This window comes from Rhinolophus ferrumequinum, chromosome 8 (genome assembly GCF_004115265.2).
Source record: "Rhinolophus ferrumequinum isolate MPI-CBG mRhiFer1 chromosome 8, mRhiFer1_v1.p, whole genome shotgun sequence".
In the NCBI taxonomy this organism is placed as follows: Eukaryota; Metazoa; Chordata; class Mammalia; order Chiroptera; family Rhinolophidae; genus Rhinolophus; species Rhinolophus ferrumequinum.
The window spans coordinates 38,726,413-38,753,803 of record NC_046291.1 but is presented as its reverse complement, the minus strand read 5'-3'; the positions used below and the strand labels follow the sequence as shown (position 1 = coordinate 38,753,803).

Genomic DNA, 27,391 nt, shown 5'->3' with positions numbered 1-27,391 from the left:
TCTGGGGGTGGGCGTGAGGGTGCTGGTCTCCAGCTCGGTCCCACCGCCCAGCTCCGCGCCCCCTCCCACCCGGCGCCCACGGACCAGACTGCGTGCCCCCCCCCACCGCCCGGTACCCGCGCGCACCCGGAGTGGACCGCCCCTCGGCTGCCACCTGCGGGACCCAGTGGGTCGGGTGTGGGGCGCGAACCCGCGAGATACGCGCGGCGGGCGCGGCGGCGGCGGCGACGGCGGAGGGAGGGGCCCGGAGCGCGGCCCAAGGACGCCCGGTCCTCCAGCTGCTGCCACTTGATTGAGCCATTCGCTGGCGAGGAGGTGGCGCCGCTGCCCTTGCGCTGGGCTGCACTTCGCTCCTGACCCGGCCCCGGCTGCCCCTCGCCCTGTCGCCACCCGGCCCCCGGCAGCAGCGCCGGCGCCGGCAGCTCCGGGGACCGCCCTGGGCAAGGAGCCCGCCGAGCGCCGGACGCCTCCTGGCCCGCGGCTGAACCGGCGATGTGTCGGGTAAGTGAACATCTGGGAGGGCGCGACCGCTGTGTGTGTGTCGGCCTCTGTGGGGCGGCTTTGCCCGGCGGGTTTGCAATGGCAGACACCTGTGAGTTAGAAGCGGCTTCACTTCACCCTTGTCGGCCAGCTGCCTCAGCTGGAGCCTCCCGCCTCCGTCCCCTCACTAAGGAGGGTGAGCCCAGCCCCTTCCACCTGGTTCTGAGCCCCCAGGGAAAGGCATTCTGCGTGGCAGTTCCCCCCTCCTTCCTCCTTTCCTACCTGAGCAGTGAATGAAGATCATCAGGTAAAGATTTGCTTGTGAACATTTAATGTGTATGCCAGGCTGTCAGGAGTATGCTCTGAATGGCATATGATGAGCAAAGTGTTCGTTCTTGTGCTCTTATGAGGCTGTGGGAGGCTGCATCTTGAAGTGAATTATGATGCAAATGGAAATAAATCGGAGTATATGGGTAAAATCCTCCAGCCATTAGCGCAGGGATCTGAGACGCAAAGCAGAGCCATTGGAGTTGTTTCTCTTCCGTGTCTGGTGTGCCCCCTCCCCATCCTTCATGGAAGTGAGTTAACATAAAATTACAAACCAGTAAATGGTCTCATCAGAGACTCCATCTTTTTAGGAGCTTGTGTATAGGGTATTTATCTTAGGGAAGTGTTTAGTTATGGATTCAGAGGAATAAGGAATCGACCTCTATTATGACAAAGTACAAACCACATCAAGATAAACACTTGAGTATAACTTTTGGGTGTGGTTGTTTCAAGTACCTGATAGAGCTATCATATATAGGTGGGAAATAACATTGTTTCGGTATTCTGCTTGACATATTCAGCAGAACGGTCTGGAAAAAAGTAACTTCAGTTTTTAACTTCCTTGTTTTGCCATCAAACAAAAATCACTTATTTAGATCCACAATCTTAAAGCAAAAGGGTAATTTTAAATCAGAGAGCAACCTCCAGTCCATTTTAATATCTCCTCTATGGCACTCCTTTTTGATGGAAACTTCAGCGACAGGAAGCTCACCGCCTTGCGAGGTATCCCTCCTGTCTGTTACTGTTAGTAAAACCTTGTGTACACCCAACCGACAACTGCTTCCTTGACCCTGTTTCTCATTAGTCCTCCTTTTGCCAGTAGCCCCCCAACCTGTGAAATTATATGCAGATTTTTTCAGCAGAGATTTCATCCATCTGAAAAGAGTCCATGACCAAGAAAGAGTTAAGCATTGAAAAGTCTAAAGTGGTACAAAGCAAGGCTTTGTTGCCTTTATTTGACACCTTTCAGATCCCTGAGCCTCCTCATCTTTAAAATGGGAGTAATACACTCTGTCTACCCATAGGGTTATTGTGAGGATGAAATAAGAGTATCTTCATAAAGCACTCAGTATATGACCTAGAAGTCAGTAAATGTTAGTTATCTTCACTAAATAGTAATCACTTCTAGGTTTCCTTCCTTGCGTAAGATCTCTGTACTGAAGAGCCTTAGCCCCAAATTGAATTCAATAATTTAGTCTCATCTGAATAGTGCAGAATGCAACGAGTTCCTATCTTCAAACGAAATCATCATCCTTATTTATGCAATTAAAAATTTCTTGAGTACGAACATTTTTTTCTCTTGTCTTATATTACTTTAAGCCTCTCAATTTCCAGTTTGTTTGGTATGTTTTCATCTTGATTATGGCATTCATCATGTTAATTCTACTTTCTGGTTTTGTGTCACCTGCACATTTGGTGAATTTGTTGACCAGACAGTCAAGTCATTGATTGTATATGGGACAGGTCCTTTTGCTATGCTGGCACTTCTGAGAGCCTGTGGCACAGTAGAAATAAATGGTCCTGGACTTTTGGAGCCTGGCCCTGACACCTATTAGCTTTGTGACCTTGAGAAACTCCTTTTCCATGTTAATAAAATGAGGTTAGTAGCATCTGCCCTTCAGTACTACAGCTTGTACTGTAAGTGTACAGAAAGTGCAAGTCCGGTACTGGCTGGGAATCTAGTTAGCCCTCAGTCCATATTGAATCTGAGAAAAATTAATTAATCAGCTGAGCTCAGCACTGTCCTTATTTATCAAACAATTTTAGCGCATAGATCAGTCTTCTTCATAAGGACATCATGAAAAAAATTTGTATCAAACGCCTTACTAAAAGATCTTGAGTATTCTCTGATCTATCACAAAAGTAAATAGTGTTACTTTAAAAATGACTGATTCTTAGTACACTGATAGTTCCTAGAAATCCCCAATTTTTCTCCCCCAAATGTTCCATTTTTACTGATTAAATCTTGAATTTCGCAAGAGATTGGTATTAAACTAACTGGTCTGTAATGCCTAGGAATTCTGTCCTTCAGTTTTGAAATTAAAAAAAAAAAATGGAGAGGGGAAAACGGTGTTTGAGTCTCTAGTCTCTTAAGACTACCCTCCTTCTCGTTTTTCCAAAGGTTGTCAGAATATTTCTTTGTTCACATCTGTGGGTTCTTCCTGGAATATCAAGCGACCTCTTCTGCTTGTACCTTGGTTCTCTCTTAATGAGGCTTCTTTTGTCTTTTCAGTTTAAAGATCATTTGCTTTTAAGAAAGCAAAATAGTTGCTGAGCAGTTCTGTTTTTGTTCTCCAATTAATATACCATCTGCCCTTGCATTTGGGAATCTTTCACTGGCATCTGTTTTCCACAGTAAGGTGTACTATGAACAGCAAGTTACTGGTGGAGAAATACAACCAATCACGGCATTATAATGTTGGAAGTTTGAGGAGTAATAAATAACCCCAGTCAGTATCTGATATGGGAAGAGCCTGTACTTTAAGAATTTATTTATTCCTTATAAATTAACAGTGTAAAATTAAATGTTTCACAAGGGGCTGAAGGTAACATAAATTTGTAACGCCGGACACGTGCCAGAGGCCAGGGAGGGACAGAGTCCTGTGAACTGGCAGCGAATGCCCAGCTTGGAGCTAGTCTGATACAGAACAATTGAAACCTTGCATGGGCCAACGAGGCACTGGCCCAAACTACTGCAAGTTTGTGGTCTTTGCTTGTAAGGGCCCTAAAAGGGGTAGAACTGTGTGTTGTTCACTGTTTTATTCCCAGCATCTAACACACTGTGAAGAACATGGATATCTGATAAGTAGCCAAACTTAATTAGCATTCATTAAGTGCCTCGTTGTAGAGAACCGTTCTGTGCAGAATAACGAAAGGAGAAATGACTACTGCCATGGAAGAATATTGAATCTCCTTTGGGGAGACAGCATTTATAAATAAGACTGGACATCAGTTCTTTTAAGGAATCAAAATTACATCTACTATTGCCTGGAATTTAATTCAGTGTATAGCACTTAACACTCTTTATTTATTATTTAGGCCTCTTACTTGTTCTAAAATATTTGAAGTGGTTTCACTATGTAATGTAAAGACTAATCTTGAGTTTATAGGGAAGGAAAAAACTCTTCCTCTACCATTTCGGATTCATTGGCTGGGCCCGCAAATCAAATTGATGCTTAATTAACAGGAGGAAAAAAAACATTTAATTACCTATCTGTGCATGGGAGTTCACAAAGAAATGTTATTCAAGGAGATAGTTAGAATTGGGGACGTATATGCCATCCTAACAAACGGTGATCAAGTGTGGAAGAGGCTAGGAAAAGGGGTTTGGGGCTCCTGGGGTCAGGGTACCTTATGGAAAGGTGACTAGGACATGTGTGACTAATACGGTTGTTTAGTAAGGTTTGTCTCGGGTGGTTAGTTGTCTCCGGAGTAGTTCCCATCCTGGTACAGGAGAGGGAGACACCTTTCCAAAGGGAAATTTGTGCCCTGATTTTGGACAGAAAGCGGGAGGGCAGAGGGCTAACAGCCTTCAGCTTAAAACAACGCTTATGCCAGCATGGCATATTTTGGGGTGGCAAACTCTGGTCCCCTTCAAATTTCTTAATGACACTGGAGGTAAATAAAGTTTAGTGACTCAGAAAAATGTCAGTTAAGATCATTTGATTAATTAAAATGACTAAGATTTCAGTATTTTGGACCAACCTTGAATTAGAAACTACTAATTAAAGTCTAGGCTTGAATAAGGCCTCTGGTCACATTGGTAATTAAATGCCTCGGCCCTTATCTAGTCAAAAGTCATTCGGAGAATTCTTCATATAGAATCTGTTGGTTTTTCCGGCTTTTCTGAGCTCTGAATGACACAAGTTTGCTGTTCATAATATTTCTCTCCATAGGCCCAGTGAAGTTCAAAGAAAACCCTGTGAGAAAAAGATTTTGTGCACTGATTTTGAGTGTAAAGTCGTTTTGTTTAGTGGAGTCTTTTTTTTTTTTCTTTATTTTATTTTTTAATTTGTTGGGGTTACAATTGTTAGTAAAAGGGGTCTTTTAAGCTTGGTGTTTTATAATATCAAGACGTCATTTCTTGTAAGAACCTTGGTCAGGGTCTTGGATGAACTACCAGTCTGCACTCAGAAAAATGAGAAATGGCTTGACAAAAAAATAATCTTGTTTACCAAGTCGTAAAATCGAAAACATCTTTTCCTTTCTTCTTATACATAAAGCTTTAGGATTAATAAAAAGCACACCACACGGCACTGCCCCCAAAGTGGATATGGACTAAAATGTAAGATGCAAGGATATTTAGGTAAATCATAGATGATAAATATTGAGTACATGAGAGATACAGGAGTTGCTCATTAATATTTTAATTTATTTGTAAACCTTGACATTTTGGAGCCAGTGCCTTGGAGGGCATCTAGCATGTCCCCTTACAAATTGGTTCCTGGTTCTGACAGAACCCTGCATTAGTTTAACCCTCTCGTCTGACTCTTAAAAAAAGCGTGCTGCTTTTTTTTTTAAATTAGATGTACTATCATTGATTAGTTTTACTTGCTAATTGAAAGCTATTGCCTAAATTTTGATACGGGTCCAGGCCTGTTCTCTTCACAAAGTGGTTGAGTCTCATATTAGCATTAAATCTAGGTTTAAGGCAGCTATGATTGCATTACATTATCAGTTTGGCTTTTTAATAGTGACATATTTCTGATGAGAAAAACAATATGTGCATTTGAAAAAATTTAGGAAACAGAGAAAAGCATAGAGATTTAAATTATCTCTAATCTGACCATCCAAAGAGATTCTCTGTGGATGTTTTCCTGTATTCTTTTTATGGCATATATCTTTTAAAAATTGGAATGTGACTAAATATTCTTTTTAGAAGTTATTCATTTTTGTGTTATGAACTACCCTAAAATTTAGTGGATTAAAATGACAAACATATATTAATTTCCCAGTTTTTGTGGATCAGGAATCTAGGTACGGCTGAGCTGAGTGCATAATCAGGTTGTCAGCTGGGGCTGTGATCTTATCTGAAGACTTAACTGGGGACATTCTGGTTCCTTGCACAGTGTGGTAGAGATTTTCCTTGGTCTGTGCCTCATGGGCTCCTCCATGGTGCTGTGAGCAGCACAGCAAGTGGTTTCTGTCAGAGCGAGAGGAGGAGAGACAGAAGTCATAGTCCCTTTGAAACCTAATCTTCAAAGTGACATCCCATCACTGTTGCTGTCTATTGTTAGAAGTGAGACATTCGTCCTTCCCGTAAGGAGAGAGGGGATTAAACAAGCGATGGGACTTCCACGAGCCAGGGATTATCCAAGGCTATATCCTAGGCTATCTACCATCGTTATTTAACAGTTCCATAATATTCCAGCATATAGACCTGTGATAAATCTTACTGTTGGACATTTAGGTTATTTTCCTTTTTTTTTTTATTATAAGGTTTTCATGAAAATTTCTATATATAAATCTTTGTCTGCAACTCTGACCATATCTTTTGGATAGATTTCTGAAAGTGGAATGATTTGGGTAAGGGCTTTTAATATATATTGTGCTACTGTTGAACCAACTTACACTGTGTTTGAGAGTGGTCATTGCACCCTACCCCCTTTAAAACAATTATTTTGAAGAACAGGTTTGTAAAATAAATTGTTGATAATTAGGCAGTTTATTTGAATTAGCATATGTCATGAAATCTGAAAGGGAGGCAGTGTGATACAGCAGCAGTTTCCCTGAAACCAGAATTAAAAGATGTGGGATCCAGAAAAGGCAATGCAGTTGACCTCTCATACAATGTCATCAAGGCCACAAGCTTCCCCAGGCAGGATGTTTAACCTGCTTAAGTATACAGTATACATCAGTGTATTTTTTCATGTGAGAAAAAATAATTCCTATCCATTGTATGAAATAATTATAACACAATAGGGAAAGAGGAAAGGAATAAGTGGAAATGAGATATGCTCGATAGAAACAGAGATAGATAACTTACTCTGAAAGCTCCAGACACTCGGTTTATATTTGTAACTTATGGCTAGCCACACTCTTGCTCTCTTTGTAAGAGTGGAGGAATTTCCTTTCAAATAGTTAAACAAATTATTTAAATCAATTAGCATTTACTGAGGCCCTTCCTATGCTAGGCATACAGAAGTGAGACACAAAGATGAGTAACAATTACTTATTACCCATCTTCTTTCAGAAAGAATTGAAGTGGTTTGGCCATATTCCTGCCTTCAAGTCTGTCTGTTAGGGGCGCAGACTTGTATTCAAGGCAGACAGGGAAAGTGCAGCGGTGGACATAAATATGTTCTGGAAACCCTAGGGAGTGATAGAGTAATATCAGATAGTGAGAAGGCCTTTACACAGGAAGTGTACTTGAGATGGACACTTAAGAATAGGTAAATTTTTAAAGAGACGAAATCTGTGTGAAGTAATGCTAGAGAGAAAGGGGGAAATGATAAGAAAGGCTTTTAGAAGAGAAATCATTTGATGAGGTAGGAGTCTATGGAATAAATAATCGGCTTAGCACAGAGTGACTGGGTCATGATTTTCAGGTTGCGATGGGTCAGGACTGAGCATTCATTTTTGCTTTAGTTTTGGATTCATGTTCTGATTCCAGCTCAGATTCCTAGTTTCAGCTGCAGGATCTAAAGAATAGTCCAGTTGTCACAAACTAAAGACAATATTCTGACATTGTTACCCAGTTCTCTGCCCCTCTCGCCCACCCCACCCCCCCCGCCCCACATTTAACAACAGTTGCTTAAGGAACTGGCTTCAGAATCTTACAGAGCTTAATTCATATGTCAGAGACCAGTTGTATCATTTAGCGAGGACATGACATGAGTAAGAAATGAGTATAGAATATAAAGTGTTTTACAGTCTTAGTGGTGATCTAGATCAGGTTTTCTTCAACTAGTGTTTTTTTGGTTTTTTTGTTTTTTTTCCCCAAATTTAGTTGGTCAGAAGCTACTCTTTATTTTCCTGCAGGGATTTATACTATATACATGTAATACATTGATGGAGGAGTTGCTGCAGACCGAAGTTCAGTGGTCGTCACAGAGGTCAAGTCAAGGCAGGCATGTACGCGGAGTAAAGCCCAGAAGGGCTGAGGGAAATGCATGCTTGTTTCCCATCACCTGGAGGACCTGGTGAAGGAGACGAAGCACTGACACCCAGCACAGACCTACCGTGCTTCCCCGAAAATAAGACCTAGCCGGACAATCAGCTCTAATGCATCTTTTGGAGCAAAAATTAATATAAGAGCCGGTCTTATTTTACTATAAGACCCGGTCTTATATAATTATAATATAATATAAAATATATAATATGTAATATGTATAATATATAAGACCAGTTCTTATATTACTTTTTGCTCCAAAAGATGCATTAGAGCTGATGGTCCGGCTAGGTCTTATTTTCAGGGAAACACAGTCTAACTCGATTCTAACTTCAGAATCCTAAGTGGCCATCAGACTTCTTAGACCGTAATTCTCTTTCCTTAATTATAATATTATAATGAATGCACTTGAAATAATAATTTGATGTTAGGAGGTTTAGGGGGCAATCAGGAGAAGTAAAAGAAAGAACACTTGCAGACATCTCGAGTGTTGCAAAGCAGTTTTAGATGCTTTACATATGGAAGCTCACTTAATTTTTATGATGAACGTCTGAGGCAAATTCCGTTTACAGATAAAGTTATACCGCACAGCTCTACTCAGGTTTGTCAGAATCTCAGACATTGTCCTTCACTTACCAATGTTATTTTCTCTGCCTCTCCATTGAGAAAATTTGGCTCCATGTGTGATCTCATGGAGAGCCACCCCGAGACTGCCCTGTTGGTGAGCAGCTGCACACGGCGTGTGCCTGACCATGAAACTCTGCACTCAGTTTCCAGAGACTGTACAGTCGTGCCCTTACGTGACCTTCGACTAACCAAAAACATATTTACTGTTTTCTAGCTTTTACTTTTTGGTGAGAGGATTACATTTAAATTGAGTTCCTTTCTATTTGCCAGTTTAACAGGTGTCACTTGATCCTGTTAGGAATTTATAGTCTCACTGATTCTCAGTATTGCCAGTACAGAGACCTGTGTTTAATGTCCAATTTTCATGGAACCCCCCGGAAGAAAGAAAACACTTAGTATCCATTATTACAGATCAAATAACGACAAGCATGCTAGTAAGAACTCTGTTTTTTCAAATGAACTGTTATATTTTCTAATGAATTGGCATGTTGATTAACTGTATCTACAATGAAATTTTAAAGAGTGTGTGTGTGTGTGTGTGTATGCATAAGACTTTTTAAAGACTGCAAGATGGTTTGTATTATATAGAGATTGCATTAATTCAGGGCTGGGGTCAATTTTAAGCTAGAACTTGAGATATAAAACAACAGAAACCTATTTAAAGGCTTAGAATATGATACAAACTAAGACAACATTAATAACCATATCTGTTATTCTAGTATTTAAGGTAGACTTATTTACAGAGAAAATTTTAGTCCCCCCCCTTTTTTTTGCTAGAGCTTTGTGTGTTTCGGCCAACTCATATTCAAGGTATGGCTTTCTTTGTGCCACCTTTCCTGGCTACTCATCAGGCTCAGTCTGAGGACACTGCATCCCGGATGGAGGACCACAGCTCCCAAATGAACTGGACAGAAGGAGCTGCAGCAAATTGCATGTGCTGCTGAAGGCCTAGAAAGGAGACCTGTAGGTCTAGGCCCACTTCGGAGGGAAGGGCTGCGGTTATGGCCTGACAGATGAGGGAAACAACAAGAAGGGACTTTCTCTTCTTTAAGTAGAGACTGTTCTGTGTACGTATGTGTGTCTGTGTGTTGGGATTTGAGGGAAGGAGTGGGAGGAAAAGTGTCTTTGTACTTTTTTATATTTGGCTGGCAGTGGCACGAACAAAATGGCCACTTCACCTACTAGGGCAAGGAGAAACCAAATTAAGGACCCTCTCTGGGCATCTATGCTACTTACGGCCTGAATTAAGTTGTCATCTCGTTCCCACTCTATCTCCCTTTGATTTTATTTTGTTCAGTAAGATTTGAAAGCACTTATGTTGGTCCTGGACACGTAGTCGAGACTCGATAAAAACTGGCTGGATGGTTAAGGAATGTTCTCACTGACAGCTTTTTATGTATCTTAAGATTATAAAGTATAAAAGAAATTAATTTTCAGTATTTTTAGAAAACTATTTTTAAGTATTTTATATTTCTGTATTCAGCCAGTTAAAATGGCAAGTGAGCCAAGATATTTTTCTTGATTAATGTCCAGCTTTAACAGATTATTCCTTCCAGGGATAGCCATAGCAACTTCCCAACCTGACAGATGAGTAACAGTCGAAGAACCAATTCATCCAGCTAATTGTGCTGTCCTAATCTGCTGAACGATGGACTTACATTTGGCTAGTACTGTTGAAACTTTATTTCTTCATTATGAATCAACTATCTTATTAGGGGAGACTGAAATTATACAAAGCTTATTCTTCAGTGGTGTTCAGGGTGGGATTGTTACCACCTTTTAACATGTCTGTCAGCTGTTTGAATAGCTGCTCTACCAAGAGTAGCAGCATACATTTCCCTTTAAGGATCACACTGCCGTGTTCGTGATAAATCTCAAGAAGCTTTTGTGGGGTAGAAAGCACAGTACTAAAATCTGACTAACAGAAATGTGAGGCCGTTTCCTAGTCCCGTTCTGTCGAGGCAACTGCATCTTCTCTGAGCACATGGTGAGCAATTCCATAGTCCCGGCTCAGTTGATTACCTAATGACATGACTGTACCAGTGTCATTTTACCCACCGTCGGGCCTGAAGGCCGGAGCTGACAGCTAGTCCCAGGATAGTGATGTTTGGGAGCCCGGGAAGCGCCGGCATTAACATCCCTCCCTGCGGGTGGACACCTCCCCAAGGACGGGAGGGGGGGCGAGCTGCATTGGTCTTTATTGGTAAGAATTAACCTCACAAGTAGGAGTGGGGGGAAGTTTATCAATTCAAGGAGGAGAGGATGTTTAGCACTTAGGAATATAAGCTGTGATTGGATAAAGTATTGTTGGAGAAACCGTTGTTCCAAGAGGAGCCTGGAATTAGGAGTAGGCGTTGCATTGCTTACTTGCCGTGAGACGTCTCTGGGTCAGTTGCCTCTGCAAGTGGAAACAGGCCTGTCTGCCTGTTTCATCTGTTTGTTGAAAGGAAGGAGGTGGTAAATGTAATATGAATTAGTAAACTGAAGTGCTAGAACAGTAGTCTCTTGTCCTTGATACGAGGACCATGGCTAAACTAGCTCAATGTTGACAGCGCAAGTATTTTACTGTCTAGGTACCTTGAAGTCCTACCGACAAATCGAGAGATGTTCTCAAACTAAACACTGCGTGGGGGACGGAGTATTGCTACTCTAGTGCTTGGGGTAAGGCTAGAGATCCCTCTCCCCACCCCAGCCTCCTTAGTACAATACTGTTAAGGAACGATACTGCTAAGGGCATAGGACTCTCACATCTAATTTCCAAATTAATTTATCTTCTATTGTCATTTCAAATAAAAGCACTCTATACATAGGCTCCCAAAGGAAATGAGCAATAGTTAAAGTCCTTGAACTGGCTGGAATGGGTAGGAGGAGGCTTCTGGCTCTTCTCTAGGTCCAGAAGAATATGACCACCGAGTCTGGGCCGATGTCAGGCCAGCATAAGAACAAGGGAACCAGCATACCTGTAGCAGGATGCTTACAGCACATGGTCTGGTCTGTACTTGGATGCTGCCCTGTCACTTTATGAGCTGGAAGTTTAGATGGATTTCAAAATTTGGTGTGACAAATTCAAGTAGGCAGCCTTTGTTTTAGGTTTAAATATATCATTCCCTGGACTTACGTCTCCCAGAATGTTCTCAAAAACTGTATTATATTGAAGTAAAACATTGCGCAGAAAGTTCTTTCATGGTCAGTCCTTAGCACTTCCCACCCAAAAGACAACCACTGTTAGGATTTCCATTTGTGGGTTAGTATTGACCATTCTTGAAATTCATACAAATATGATCAGTCTTTTGTATCTGGCTCAACATGTTTCTGGGATTCACCCATGTTGTTGCACATATCAACAGTTTATTCTTATTGTCAAGTAGTATGCCATTTTCTGGATATCCCCGATTTGCTTATCAGTTTGCCTACGGATGGACATTTTGGCTATTTCCAGCTTTTGTGAATAAAGCTGCTATGGATATTGGTATGTAAGTTTTTTGCAGACATGTTTCCATTTGTCTTAAGTACTTAGAAATAAAATGGCTGGTTCATAGGGTAAGTGCATCGTTATCTTTGTAAGAAACTGCCAAAAACTTTTTTAAAGTGGTTGCATCATTTTTCTACTGCCACCAGCAGTATGTGCAATACCATCCTCACCAACGGGAGGCACGGTTGGGCTTTTCAATTTTAGCAATCCTAGTGCGTGTATAATGAAGAGTACTGCATTGTGATTTTGGTAATATAATACGTTTTTAATTTTTTAAAAAAGATTTTATTGGGGAAGGGGAACAGGACTTTATTGGGGAACAGTGTGTATTTCCAGGAATTTTTATTGCGGGGGAGTGGGGAACAGTAGTGTTTTTCCCAGGACTCATCAGCTCCATCCAAGTCAAGTTGTTGTCCTTTCAATCTTAGCTGTGGAGGGCACAGCTCAGCTCCAGGTCCAGTTGCCGTTATTAGTTGCAGGGGGCGCAGCCCACCATCCCTTGCGGGAGTCGAACCGACAACCTTGGGGTCGAGAGCCCGGGCTCCAACCAACTGAGCCATCCAGGAGCTCAGTGACAGCTCATTGACTTCATTCTAGTTGTGGAGGGCGCAGCTCGCTGGCCCATGTGGGAATCGAACCGGCAGCCCTATTGCCCACAGCTCACGCTCTAACCAACGGAGCCACCCGTCCGCCCCCCGTTTTTAATTTTTAATTTACATACATAGGGCTATATCTTGTGCCAGTTTTGGTAACATGGTATTAGTATAAAGTTGTTCATAATATTCCTTTGTTAGTCTTTTAACATACATAGGATCTATAGTAATGTTCCTTTTTAACACATCTTTGTAATATGTCCTCTCCTTTTTCTGAATCAAATCAGATTAGATGGAGACTTAAGTATTTTATTAGATCTATTTAAAGAACCAGCATTTGTTCCATTGGTTTTCTTTGTTTGCCCCTTCTCTTTGCCTCATTGATTTCTACTCTTACCTGTATTCTTTCTTTCCTTCTTACTTTGGGTTTAATTTACTTTTTGTAGCTTCTTAAAGTGAAAGCTTAGATCACTGAATTAAACCTTTCTTCTTTTTTGTCACAAACGTTTAAATCTATAAATACACCTCTAAAGTGAATAATGTTATTTCTAAATTTTTAAAGTGGTTTCTGTTATTTAGTTGAAAACATTTCCTTGTGATTTCTTCTTTGCCCCATGGGTTATTTAGAAATGTGATATTTACTTTCTAAATATTAGGGACATTTCTGGATATTTTATCATTTATTTCTAATTTAATTCTGTGGTGGTTAGAAAACATACTCAAGATTTTCAAGCCTTTGAAATCTGTTGAGAGCATCATATAGTCTCCCTTGGTGAATGTTCTGTATGCGCTGACAAGCATACGTATCCTGCAGTGGTTGGGGATGGTCTTCTATAGTGAATTATCTCACATTGAAGCACAGTGATGTTCAAAACTTGAATTCCTTATATTTTCCTTTGGATGTTGTATCAGTTACTGAGAGAATAATGTTTATATTTCTCCTTTTAGTTCTGTCAGTTTTTCCTTCATGTATTTTGCAACTGTCATTAGTTACATACTCATTTCTAACGGTCACGTCTTCCTCACTGACACACAAAATGCCCCTCTTTATTTCTGGTAATATTCCTAGTCCTGAAGTATGCCTTGTCTGATACGCATACACCCACAGCAGCCTTTTAATGCTTCCTGTTTGCACGGTGTATCCGTTCCAGCCCTCTTCCTTGCAAACTGTATATCTGTATTTAAAGTACACTTATAGGTAGCATAAAGTTGGATTTTTTTTTTAACTAGACTTTATTTTTGAGAGCAGTTTTAGGTTCACAGCAAAATTAAGCAGGAAGTACATTTATCAGCGGTCCACCTACCTCTACCCTGCAGCCTCACCCACCATCAACATTCTGCTGCAGTGTTCTGTTGTTCCAGTCAATGAACCTACACTGACATATGATCAAAGTCCATAGTTTACATTAGGGTTCACTCTTGGTGGTGTATATTCTGTGGGTTTGGACAGATGTATAATGACATGTATCCACCATTATAATATCATACAGGGTAGTTTACTGCCCTGAAAATCCACTGTGTGTCACCTTCAGCTGTTCTCCTCTCTAATCCCTGACAACCACTGGGCTTTTTACAGTTTCCAAAGTTTACCTTTTCCAGAATATCATATATTTGGCTTTTTAAACTTACTTATATTCATTTAAGGTCCCTCCTTTTCTTTTCATGGCTTGATAGCGCATTTCTTTTTAGCACTGAATAATACTCCATTGTCTGGATGTACCACTGTATCCCCATTCACCCACTGAAAGACATTCTGGTTGCTTCTAAGTTTTAGCAATTTATGTAATAAAATGGCTGTAAACACTCATGTGTAGGTTTTTGTGTGAATATAATTTTTCAAGTCATTTTGCGGTGATACCAAGCAGCACGATTACTGGATCGCATGGTAACTTACGTAAGAAACTGCCAAAGTAGACTTCAAAAGTGTCTGTACCATTTTGCATTCTCAATAGCAATGAATGAGTTCTGTTATTCCACATCCTCATTAGAGTTGTGTTTTGTATTTTCATCTTTCTAATAATTTGTAGTGTTACCGTGTTTCCCTGAAAATAAGACCTAGCCGGACAATCAGATCTAATGGGTCTTTTGGAGCAAAAATTATTACATATATTACATATATTACATATATTACATAATATTACATATTATTACTTATATTACATAAGACCGGGTCTTATTTTACTATATAAGTATATAATATATACTTACTATATAAAATAAGACCCCGTCTTTTTACTTATAGTAAAATAAGACCGGGTCTTACATTAGTTTTTGCTCCAAAAGACACATTAGAGCTGATTGTCCGGATAGGTCTTATTTTCGGGGAAACACGGTATCTCACTGTTGTTTTAGATGCAATTCCCTAATGATCTATAATGCTGAATATTTTACAGGTGGAGGGCCCATTGCTGTAGCACATGTTGAAAAAATTATCTTTGCTCCTTTGTCAAAGATCAGTTGGCTATTTGTGTGAGTTGGATTTTATATAGTTTTAACTAGTCTTCCTTTTAATTGAAATTTTTAGTCCATTTCCTTTCAAATAATTTTTGATATGGGCTTAAGTCTTAAGGCCACTTTGCTGTTTGTTTTCTAATTGTCCCATTTTCTTCCCTCTTCCCCATATTCCTCCTTTTCTGCCTTCTTCTGGGTTAAATGTGTCTAATTCCTCGTTTTTATGATATACTTACCTTTTTAGTGGTTTGTCTGTTATTTTTAAAAATCTTTTTCACCCCGTTTTTCAGAGTACATATATCAATGGGTTTATGTTCAGGTTCACTAATCCTTTCTTCTGTAATGTCTAATAACCCATACAATAAGTTTTTCGTTTTAGTATGAGTTTATACTGAGATTTGTTTTACAATTTCTTTTTCTCTAAGAGATTGTTCACACGTTATATAATCCTTTATGTCTTTGAATATATTTAAATACTTGCTTTAAAGTTCTGTGAATTACCAAATGCTAGATCATTTTGGGGTTTGTTTCTAATAACTGATAGTTTTTTTTTCCTTGATCATACAAGACATTTTCCTGCTTCTTTGCATGGCTAGTAAATTTTTATTGTGTGATGGACATTGTGAAGAATACAAATGGTACTGAATTTTATTCTTTGTTAGAATGGGACTATTTGAACTTAGTCTGGTATGGCCCATGGGCTGGCTGCGTGTTTTTGTAAATGAAGTTTTATTAGAACATAGCGACTGCTCATTTGTTTACATATTGTCTCTGGCTGCTTCTGCGGAGCTGAGTGACACAGATCATACAGCTCACAAACCTAAATTATATACTATGTGGCCCTTTAAGAAAAGTTGGCCACCCCCTGCCAGTGCACTCCTGACACCTAAGATGTCACGTTTCTAGAGTAGTAGCCAAATGCCTGAAGTGTTCGGTGAGGCCTCTCCACTTGGGATGTTTGGAACTGCAAGGACTCCCCAGCCCTAACACTGGTGTCACCATTCGCTTCTAAGTGCAGCACAGGGCGTCTTCCTTGCATCTTTTTCCCGCACGTACACACCTCAGCCCCCAGAAAAGTACGCTCCATGGGACTGCCACCCTCCCCACAGCTCCCTTTTCTCATGAACTCTGTTTTATAAATTCCTTCTGCGTCAGTAACCCTCCCTCTGCCTCTTCAGCTGAGAACTGCCACTCTGCTTGGGCTCACCTTCCCCATGATAACACTGGCAGATGCCCCCCAGGCAGAAACGCAGGACTGTCAATTGTGGCATTTAGCGTCATGTGGCTCCCTTCTCTTGGGGATCAGTCCTGGGCTGTCTGTTGTGCAATGCCTGGAAATACCTGCTGTGGATGAAAAAAAGAGTTCTATGGAAAGTAACCTCACAGGGTAAGCTGGTCATAAATTCCTATTGGGCAGTCATGGTGGGTAGTCATGCCCCAGGCACGTAACTTCTTTAGTAAAAGGTTGATCTTTGCCTTAAGCAAGCCCTGTCCACTGTTTCTGTGCGTCTAGGTTAACAAGTACCTTTGAAATGTCCCTGCCTTCTGAAGCATGCAAGACGTCATCCAATCCCCGTCTTGCTTTCTCCCACCCTCAGATAATCTTATTTTCCATCCTTAATTTCAAATGCATAAGAGACACTGCAAAACTGTTATGCTCCAGAGCATTTTCGATCTTGCTCCCTGGCATAGGTTCAGTGTGGCTCAAATCAATGCTTATAAAAATTCTCCACAGGTTTGGACGTTTCTTACAACAACACTACCCACGTTTATTTTGTCCAGGCTTAAAGTTGTTTTTAGTGAGAGCAAATCTGGCACTACTTTGTTATGATAAACCTTTTGCAAAATCAAAGATCCTAGAAAAGATTCCATTCATGGCCTTTTATCTATCTGACACTCACTCACTCAGTTTTCTACATCATCATTTTCAGGTTGTCTGTGTTCAAGTCCCACGATCATCCCTCATAGTACAAAACAGACAGCTCGTAAGTCGTTACACGTTGGAGATGCACAACCAGGAGCGTTCTTGTCTTCCAGGAGTTCAGTCTAGTAAACCAGATAAACATCACACTCACCTTTTTCCATAATTTCTGGAGCGTGGAGGAGGGCATACAGAATGGGATAATTCAAATCCCCATATCATCCTTATTAGTGGTAGAAGTGGGGAACAAATGCAGTATTATAGGAGAAATTGGATAGAATTTATAGAAATCTAAAAAATGTATCGTAGCAGTAAGACTTGGGCAAATGTCACCTTTCCTGGACTTATTTACCTACAAACTAGTAAAAAATGAATTAAATGCACGCTAGTTTTCACCTTCCTAAGCTCAGTGGTTTCAGAAATAAGTCAACTGAGTTTTATTTTATGAATTTTTAGAGCTGTGTCTTTGGCTACAACACTAAGATACATAACCGGGGACCCTAACTTCATTCATGGAGACTTTGCCTAGCTTTCTTACGGCCAAAGGCTCCTCCAGTCAAGGTGCTTTGTATTGTTCTAGTTAGTTTACCCTTAAGTTCTATCTTAACACCTAGTTGGGAAGCTTAGAAGGCACATCACAAACACTGCAGCCTACTTATCTTGAGAGAGAAATGTCCAAACTTGTGGATAATTTTTATGATTTTGTTTGAGCCAAAGATGACAATTGCCAGGAAGTAATATCTAAAATGCTCCAGAGGATAACAGTTCACAGTGTTCCAGGGGCACTTCTGAAGCACTGCAGTTACTCGTACAAATATTGAGATATTAATCCTTAAAACCTCAATTTCTAATGAAAACTAAGAAGTAAGCAATCAGCATTCTTTAGCTTGGCAGATTTATGAAGACATTTTATAACCGATAGATACATTTCATAGACATCAAAGCCAATTATGAGTATGGACTGATTTTGTAAAACCCAGGCAAAATAAAGCAACAAAATTAAATTAGTTTTTATTTACTTAGGATTAATCTTAGGTCACATGAACTTAAAAAGTATTTGAATTAGTTTCTGTACCTCTGAGAACTTTAGAACACCCAATCCTTACAAATGCTTGCCTTGAAATTAATTGTAACAATACCATCCAGAGGTAGAAAACTATCTCACATTTATAACATATGTAGACAGACATACACAGACAACAGTTGGACCCAAATTTTGTTTTGGAGGCCTTTTACAATTTATGTCCTTGACACATCAAGCTCCAAATGACCTCCCTCCCCACTTTCAAAATAAGGACAACCACTTTTAATACCTCAAAGAATTGGGTTGAAACCTAAATGACATCATAGGTGGATCCATTTATCTAAATACCTTTTTTGGTAATTCTTTTACATGGTTTCACTTTAGCTTAGGGGAGAAGGCCTTTTTAAGTTCTGAGACAGTCTCTAATAGTTTTTTTTTCCCATTCATTCTGCCTAATTTTATAGCTGGCTTTTTCTAACTGTACACAAAAATATTAATTTAGAAATATCAAAGGATCCTCATCTCGGCCACCTTAGTATTAATGGGAGGCTACTACCCTGGGGCTTGTCAGTGGCCTCAGAGGCACAATTTCCCGTTAATTATGACATCTACAGAGTCTGAACAGACTGCTAGGAAACCTACTTTATGTGTGCGTGTGCACGTCTCCACACAAGCCCAGTGAAGTGTATACCCCTGTAGGACTGCTTCACGCCGTAGTGGAAATGCTCCTCATGCAACCCCCCCAGAAATCCTTAAGTCACCTAAGAAGACCCAAGCAAGGGCCAGAGAGCGCTTACCAGGTATCACCAGAACAGTGACGCTTCCCAGGGCCCCCTCTCCAGGTGAACCCAATTTCAGGTGCCCTGCCCGTCTCCCCAGGCCCCTGCAGGCTTCTCAGGAATCGGCTGCGTTGCCACACTGGATGCCTCACGGTGCCAATGTGGGTTCGCGGATCTACCACAACTATCATCACCCGGCAAACTGGCTGTTTGGGTTGGGAAGCAAGTGGCTTTCTCTTTCAGAGCTAAGGAGAGTTCAATCTCTCCTTTAACCAACAAAGGTTTTGTTCAGACTCTTAATAAGCAATCCAATTAAAAACTGAAATTAGAAACCTATTTTCCTTTCCCTGGATTATCTCAATCCTTAATCCTCTGTGAGGATTTTCTAAGAACAGCTCAAATAAAGTCCTGGTCTGCTACTTAAAGCAAGGAGCCCTGGAATTCCAAGAGAAACTCACCCATGTTCACCGGATGCAAAGCAGGGAGCTGATGAGGCACAGCAGGCCCCTGCTGGTACCTGGCACCTGGTCCAGGTCTGCAGGGTGGTCCTGGGTGGGCTTCGGAATCCTGCTGTACGATGCCAGGTAAATGCTGACATAAGAAACGTCCAAACCTGTAAAGAACTTTTGTTAAATTCTTGATCTGACCTAAAATTTACAATTACTGGGGAGCAAGATCTACAATATTCCAGAGGAAAACAGTTTGCAGTTTCTTTTGTGCATCTGAAATTAAGGAGGGAATGTACAGAAGATTACACAAGGGTGGAAGGAAGCAAGGCGGTGACTGGACTACAAGACTATGTGCTCTCTTAAGGGTGGTCACACCTTTGAAGGACATTACTTCTGGCCTTTCAAAGGTGCGCTACCCCAGACGCACAAGCACAATGGGCAAGGCTGGCTAAACACCTGTCAGTAAAGAAGATCTACACCTGGGCGTGACCACCCACCTTAGCTGGCCAGTTAGGAACTCATGATTTATTACAGCACCCCTTTTCATCCACATATCAAACAAAAGAATGAGATATTTAGGCTGAGAAGCCTTAACCTTATTTTAAATTAGCCTGAACTTTTCATAGGGAATATCTAATTCAGAATAAAAACAGGTGGCTCTGCCACATCTAACGTGCATTGCCTAGAGCTGTGGGCACTAGTTTTAGGCCATCACTCTGTCCCACTCTGAGTTGTAAGCATCTGACCGGGGGACACACCCTGACTGTAAGAACAGCCCAAGATGTGTAGGTTCCTGAGGTTTGAAGCAGGAGCAAATTCAGATACGCTTATTTCCCTTAACAGTACAGGTCAGAGGTTGGCAAAAGTTTTCTGTAAAGGGCCAGATGGTAAATATTTGAGGCTTTCAAGCCATGGTCTGTCACAACTGCTCAATTCTGCCAGTTGTAACCTGAAAGCAGCCATAGATGGTACGTAAACAAATAAGCAAGGCTATCTTCTAACAAACTATTTATAAAACAGGCAGCTAGAATTTGGCCCAAAGACTATAGAATTTGCTGACCCCTGGTGAACATAAATAAATCTAAGCTTGCAAAAGTTTAACCATGTTTTCAGTTTTATAAAACTTTCAAGGCCTTAAAAAAATGTTTTCCTATTTTGTAAGTTGCCGTTTCTATTGAGTGATTATCTTTTTTTTCTATTGATAAGATAAAGCTATAGTCACCTCACATTTACTCCACGTGATCAACGTGGTAAAAAGGACTGTTTCTGCATGCCACCTAATCATACAGTATTTTGTGTTCTATACCTTCAAAATGAAACTTCTCTTCTCTTGACAGATAAACACTTCATGTGAAGAGTGGTGACAGGGGGCATTGAGTTCTGAAGCGGCCCGGAGTGGAAAAGCACGGGTCAGGTACCACAGGGACAGACGTTTGGCGTTTTCCAAAGATGATGAAGTAGTCTTTGCCACTCACTGCTGTGCTGCGCTCAGTCGAAGCTCTTCCTAACATGGGCTGCATGAAATCAAAGCAAACGTTCCCATTTCCTACTACAATTGAGAATGACAACCGGCATGCAAGTGCAGAAAGCTTCATGTCAGGAGAGAGATTTCCTCCGAGGACGCCTTCTTCAGTTAGCAAAGAGGAGGCGAAGGAATCCTCGGGGTCCGAAACTGTCGTCTGCGAATTTGCACACCGCCTGTCGCAGGAAATCTTGAGTGACGCTTTGCAGCAGTGGGCAGACAACAACGTCAAGTACTGTGACATCCCATTCATTGAGAGTGAGGGGTAGAATGATGGCACTTTCTTCACCTGTGGCTCTAGCTGGTGCTAATTTAAATACAGGAAGCAAAAGCAAAAAGTGGTGTGATTAAATACAAACGACTCCATCTGAATGTAAAAATAAGTCTATGATAATACCAAGAGTGTAGGAATACCTAAAATGAAATGTGTTTTAAGCAGTTCTATGGTAACAGCAATTTCTATCTGCTTGGTCTTGGATTTTAGTCCTTTAAAGGGTTAAACACAGGTCCTGTGGCACCACCCTAATCAGCTGTATGTCACACCACTTTCTTGAGACAGTATAGCATCACCAAAGAAATAAAAATGAAAAAGTGCCCTAAGTTTCCAAATGGCTTAAAGACCTTCCTTTAATATAACTATTTAATTTATACCAACCCCCCACCTCCCCCAAGATATAAAAAGGTCTTTTTCTTGAAATGCCTTGGCAATGAATGGCACTCAAGCAGATTAACAGTGAGTGGGTCTTGTTTGTCAAAACCATGTATGTCAAGGATCCCTGTTTAAAACAAATGATCAAACATTAGAAAGCAACCCAAGTAGAAGAGGTCCACCTTGAACCGTCCTTAGTAAGATAGTTATGGTTTTCATCCTCAAACGTAAGTATCACCTTGAACCTCAGGGCCCTAACTGACCACAGCTATTACTGGATGACTCAGATTTTGTGTAAATTTCACAAGATAATTTACAGAATCATGGCATTACTGTTTTTGCACTGAATTAAGCCCAGTGATATCACTATACAAGAAAACAAGTTTGGGTACCTTTTATGAACAGAAGCCCCAATTGGCAAGGAAGGAAGCAGAACCTGGTCACAGCACTGAAAGCGCATTAAGCTTTACTGTCTCACAGAGGCAGAGGGTTGGTATATGGGACTCTTACCCATTTTTTTATTGACTAGTGGGGAGTCACCAAATTACTGTGGGGCCAGATTATGAATGAAAATTCACTGTTGTATTACAAAAGATCAAACACTCCTCCAAAAACAGTACGTACGTATTTTTTTTAAGGTAACAGTGCCCAGAGGGCATTTACAGCCATATGCTATACTATTTTTATAAATTAGGCTACCTTTTTTTTGGATGCTTTGTTTTAAAGAATTAGTACTGTTTCAGATCAATGGTGACCAAAAAAATGGGGAGAGAGGGAAGAAGATACTAAGACATAACTTGTAGGAAAATCGGGACTGAGTCTCTCGAATTATCTTTTCATGAAGATTTGCTACATATTGAGTTTAACTGGAAAGGGAGTTATTTAAGCCCATTTGCGTTAGATCCTTTTAAGATACACAGACCGTTGTCATTAAAATCTAAAGGAAGGCAGAGAAAGGCTTGGGACCACTTTAATGAGATAAATATGTATTTGGCCTTTTCAGCTGGCAGAAATGCTATATCTGATTTTAACAATTATACTTTGAAACCCACAATCAAATAGTGAATTCTCCAACTTACAAGGGCCAAGAAACGTCTTTGAAGTGAGTGATGTGCCATCTTTCTGTTGTCTTTGGATACCCGGTCATTCAACTTGCATTTTGCCTAGTCCCAGGATTTGTACTGTCCTATTGTACTTGCCATCTTAACTCAGAAAATAGAAAACCCACACCCATTTATACAAGGAAATATATGTCATAAGTCCTAAGGCTGAGAACAGAAAGTTTCCTAAAACTGCAAAACATATTTCCAGCTCATGAAGAAAAATTTAGGTTTTTGAGTATTTATAGTGACTCAGACAAAAGCCTAGATGTTGCCATTTTTCATTCATTTTATATCTCACATCAGGACATTTGCTACAAGGTCATTTGCTGAAAGATATAATTAGGTATATAAGATAATGCACATTGTGAGAACACAAAGCCATATAAAAGCAGTATATCATACTAAAATTTTCAGCACACATATGGACATAAACTCCGGGGTGTTGATTATAGCTGAATGTTTTAACCTCAGGTTCCTCCTGTGCCCTGGGCCCGTTTCCCAGGGGTGTAACAGGGATGCCCGCCAGAACCGTATGTAGCTACACGTCTAAATTCTGTTGCCACCCTGACACTAAGGCAGTCCAGCTGGGTCGCTGAACACCAACCCCTCGCTCCTGAGTCATTTTAACAGAGTATGTACCTGCGACATACAGAGACCTGTCTGGAAATGGGCAAGAGCTACAAGGCTGGCACAGTGTCAGCGGATAAACCAAGTTGGGGGCAGGTGGGAGAAAGAGCTGGATAAAGAATCTGTACTCCATGTGGTAGTTACCCAGATGTAGTTTGGCCTTGATGACAAGGTAGAGAAGGACATTTTTGGCAGGATAATTCAGCTTCTTTCATACCTTCATACTTAAATATTGAATTGACTTCATTTTAAAGGTCCTGTATGAATAATAAAAGAGTAGAAGGACTGGTTGAGGGAGGAGACATAAAACAGAAGACAAAGAATTATTAGCTACTGGAAAGGGAAACATTTGTTCCAACATACATCACAAACACAGATGAAATATGCATAACGGCCAAATCGTGAGGGAAAAGACCGTGAGGAAAATAGCCAAGAAACAGCATGAGTGCAAACCGCATCAGAAGACGCACTGCAAAAACAAGTTTCCAACTTAGGGAACGGACGCAGGAGCAAGTTCCTTTCTGTACCACACTGACACCCAACCACTGCGTCTGTCCCCTCAGCAACAACCAGGAGAGGGGCCGAGGAGCCGCCAGCAGGACAGAGAACCTGCAGGTGACAACGGTAGAAGCAGTTTATTAGAGGAACCTGGCCAAGGGCCAAGTCCTCACTTACGAAGCCTCACGTCACCTCACCGTGTGCTTAACCACTGCTCCCCACCCCGGCTCAGGGTCGCTTGTGCACAATACCTTTCAGTTGTAGGCCTGTGCTAGGAGCTCTCTCTCCACTTTCAGTTGCCTTACCAGTTAGTTCTCTGCAAACTACCTATGGTTGTTATTAGCACTTAAAGCACAATTTTGAAGGGGATAAAAATGATGTTAATCCCAAATGCATAATTTGTGTCAAACTGCCTTATTAGTATTAAAAATAGACACACTGAAGGAGCAAAACGTGATACTCGTATCCTACTCAGAATCATTGACACTTTATGAAATGGAGGGAAGTATACTTTTGTATTATATGGTTTTAGAAATCAAAACTTAGAGACACATTATAAATAATGTCAAGGAACAGTAATTTAAAAACACTTCTAACAAACATATTGTTTGCTTAATCATAATGCCCTCACCCTGTATTTGTGTAGCCACATGGGGCATACCTTGCTTGGAGCACTGAGCACAAGCTCAGACGCACTCCCTGTATCTTACTTTGCAAAGTTCAAGGTTTGTTAACAAATTCTCTTCCCTGTAAGACTTAGCTATGAAAGGGTATATTTTTCCCAAATATTTTTGTGAAAATACTTTTTTTTATAACTGTACAGTAAAAGTCTAGTTGCAACTAGCTATGAGTTCTTATTTAATTGAAGTAAGCAAATGCTTTTCAACAGTGTGTACTGTCAAATCTTTTAACATGAAGGACTTAACATTTTCTACATTTCTAACAAATATAAAGTGAATAAAAATTCATTTATGCGAGTAATTTCTTGAATCATTCAGTTCCAATATAGGAACTTTAAGAATATAAATGTAAACATGTCCATTATCATGGCATCTTTATTCCCAATCTGTTCCTAAATTTTTGGGAAGAAAAGTCCTTCATGTTTAATATATTAAGAACAAAACCTAAAGCAATTCCTTCTGGACTACAATTCCTCATCCATGAGAAGGTACAGGATATAATCTTTGCTGTTGTTTCCAGTGCTGCCACTTTTTGTCTTATAAACCTTATGTTCTCTTAGTTTCTGAGGGAAGGAAAAACTCTACAAGTTAAAAAATGAGAAACTGACCTTTAACTTAAAAATTATTCTTATCTAGACGTTAACGTCCCAAGTCTGGAACACCTTGCAGTTTCTTGCCTACCTTAAAAAAACCTTATTTTAGACACAAACCATTCAATTAAAATAAACAGATGACTATAATGTGAAAAAAAAACCCTTATGTTGTCAACAGTACCAATTATTGAAGGTATTTCTACTTTAAACGAAAAGTCCTTTTGTCCTCCTGATTTGAACTGTGTAAAGACAAATAACTGTTATCACACAAAAGTTTGATATAAATTGCAGAAAGCAGAGTGACTGTTAGAGATTGGAGTTTCCTAATTCTTCATTCTGCCAGATTAGCAAATATTGCAAACAATAAGAAATAGTGCTTTTACTTTCACCACAGGAAGGGACTAGGGTTAACTTTAAGAAAGGCCAAGGCCTTTTCATAAAAACCTTTTCTCTTCGCCTGAAATTAATGTTAGAAAACAAACACTTCTGTTATAGTAACTCATAATTATTTTAAAATAGATTTATATACGGAGAATATTCTATGAAGCATGAACACAATATCAAAAAAATTTTCAGGGTTTTTATTTTTTATAATCTATACATAATTGTATTTAATCAACATATAAACCACTACCCAAAGCCAAAACATAAAGTTCCCATTTTAATTAGATATACTAACTCAAGAATCTCTAAAGGCCTTCAAATTTCCCATCTTCTCAAACAGGGGTTGGCAAACTTTTTCTGGAAGGACCACATAGTAAATATTTCAGGCTTTGCAGGCCTTACAGTCTCTGTTACAACTACTCAAAACAGCCATAAGTAATACAGAAATAGATGAGTACAGCTGTGTCCCAATAAAGCTTCATTTATAGACACTGATACTTGAATTTCATGTAATTTTCACATGTCATGAAATACTAGTCTTTGATTTCTTTCTCCAACCATTTAAAAATGCAGAAAACATTCTCTGCTGGTGGGATATATGAAAAACAGGCAGCAGACCAGATGTGGGCCATGTGCCATACGTAGTTTGCCGACCCCTGCTCCAAAATAATACCTTCAACATCCAGTCACTTCAAAATTTCAAATCATTGCTTCCCAGAGATTTAAAGTAATTATTCAAATCTTCATCAGTAACTTCTTTTAGCTCAGCTGGTTTCCACTTTGGACTCTGGTCTTTATCTATTAAAACTGTCAAGTGAAGACATAAGAAATGTTAGTTCATTTCTTTCTGGTATTACAAGATTTTAATTAACTGAATTGACAGAAACTATCTTTTACGAGGCATATTTTTCTATAGCATGTTTATTCTTTTTCTGCAAAGTTTGAATTTGTGTATGTGTTTCATTTTTCTTATAAATTCAGCCCACACAGAATTGGGATGGATAGCAATGCACTGATGATGGCCATGTGGTTATTTTATAACCTGCAAAGCCTGATGCCTCTCGCTTGAATCCCACCTACTGAACTACTCCAGTGGCTTACCGCTCAGTTAGCACTCTTTTCTTCTTCAAACAAAACTGTAAATGAAATCTCCCTGCTATCAAACAGCTAAAACTAAAGTTGGTGTGGTTTAAAGGGAAGGCAGGAGAAGGTGGAGGGCCCAGATCTGCCTTCTAAGCGTCTCCACAGTGATATGAGAGGAAAATCACTTAGGGTAGAGGAAAAGGAACTTTATACATAATTAAATGTGGATACTGCCATTTTGCTGAGCCCTGTAGATAACACAGCTCTGAATTAAAATACCAGACCGCCTTCAGGTTATCATGAGAAACCCATTTTCTCTTATTTCAGTGTAGTCATCATTTGGTGTGGTATCCCCACAGGACTGTGAGTATGAGGCAATCTGCAAGCTCTCCTTTAACACGTGAGGGTCATGGCCATTTCCTGGCTGTGACAGTACACTATTTATACAAACGCTGCCATGTGGGAAAATGGGGGAGGGTACACAGGACCTATCTGTATTATTTCTGACAACTGCACAGGAATCTACAATTATCTCAATTTTTTTTTTTTAAAGGGAAGGGGGCTGTATTTAGTATGGTAGGGAATTTCAAGCATGCTTAAAATGTGTGTAATTTTGGTGAAGAATGAAAATATTTAAACATACAAACTGTACAGTGAACCTAAAAGACCGCATTTAGCATTAAAAGGCTAAATAATTAAAGAAGTGATCTGGGGAACAGGGAGCAGGCAGCCTCAGGGGGTGGGGGAGCGGGCAGGGGGCTTTATGCATAATTAAATGTGGATACTGGAGGTTTTTAAGTCTGGCTGCCTAACTTTGGGATTCTGGTATCATCAAATCATGTTGTAATATACTGAACACTGAGGCTCTGCCAACTTTGAAAGTTTTACATTCCCTGGACAAAATTAAAACAACCCTGGAACATTCTTTCTACAAGAATCTCTTCCCTTTTAAGCCCTCTGGCCAGTGCTACCGTATCTACCTCCTTGACCGTCCACTGAAGGGCAAAAGGGAAGGGAA

General features: G+C 40.2%; 2 protein-coding genes across 3 annotated transcripts in view; one reads left to right on the top strand and one right to left on the bottom strand.

Moving 5' to 3' along the window:
• The first annotated feature begins 303 nt into the window (after positions 1 to 303).
• C8H2orf88 (chromosome 8 C2orf88 homolog) lies at positions 304 to 22,477 on the top strand. Of its 2 annotated transcripts, XM_033111795.1 has the most exons (3): positions 304 to 501; positions 15,004 to 15,079; positions 20,572 to 22,477. In XM_033111795.1, the coding sequence occupies exon 3, from the start codon at positions 20,744 to 20,746 to the stop codon at positions 21,023 to 21,025; it is 282 nt and encodes a 93-aa protein (XP_032967686.1). In that variant the 5' UTR covers positions 304 to 501; positions 15,004 to 15,079; positions 20,572 to 20,743; the 3' UTR covers positions 21,026 to 22,477. The 2 variants fall into 2 exon arrangements, with proteins under 2 accessions (XP_032967686.1, XP_032967685.1); XM_033111794.1 differs by lacking the exon at positions 15,004 to 15,079.
• Positions 22,478 to 25,472: 2,995 nt separating this feature from the next.
• HIBCH (3-hydroxyisobutyryl-CoA hydrolase) overlaps positions 25,473 to 27,391 on the bottom strand; it is a 76,362-nt gene continuing 74,443 nt past the window's right edge. Inside the window, exon 14 of the mRNA XM_033111793.1 lies at positions 25,473 to 26,097. Coding sequence (XP_032967684.1) covers positions 25,982 to 26,097 — 116 coding nt within the window. The 3' untranslated portion in view covers positions 25,473 to 25,981. The remainder of the gene's footprint in view (positions 26,098 to 27,391) is intronic.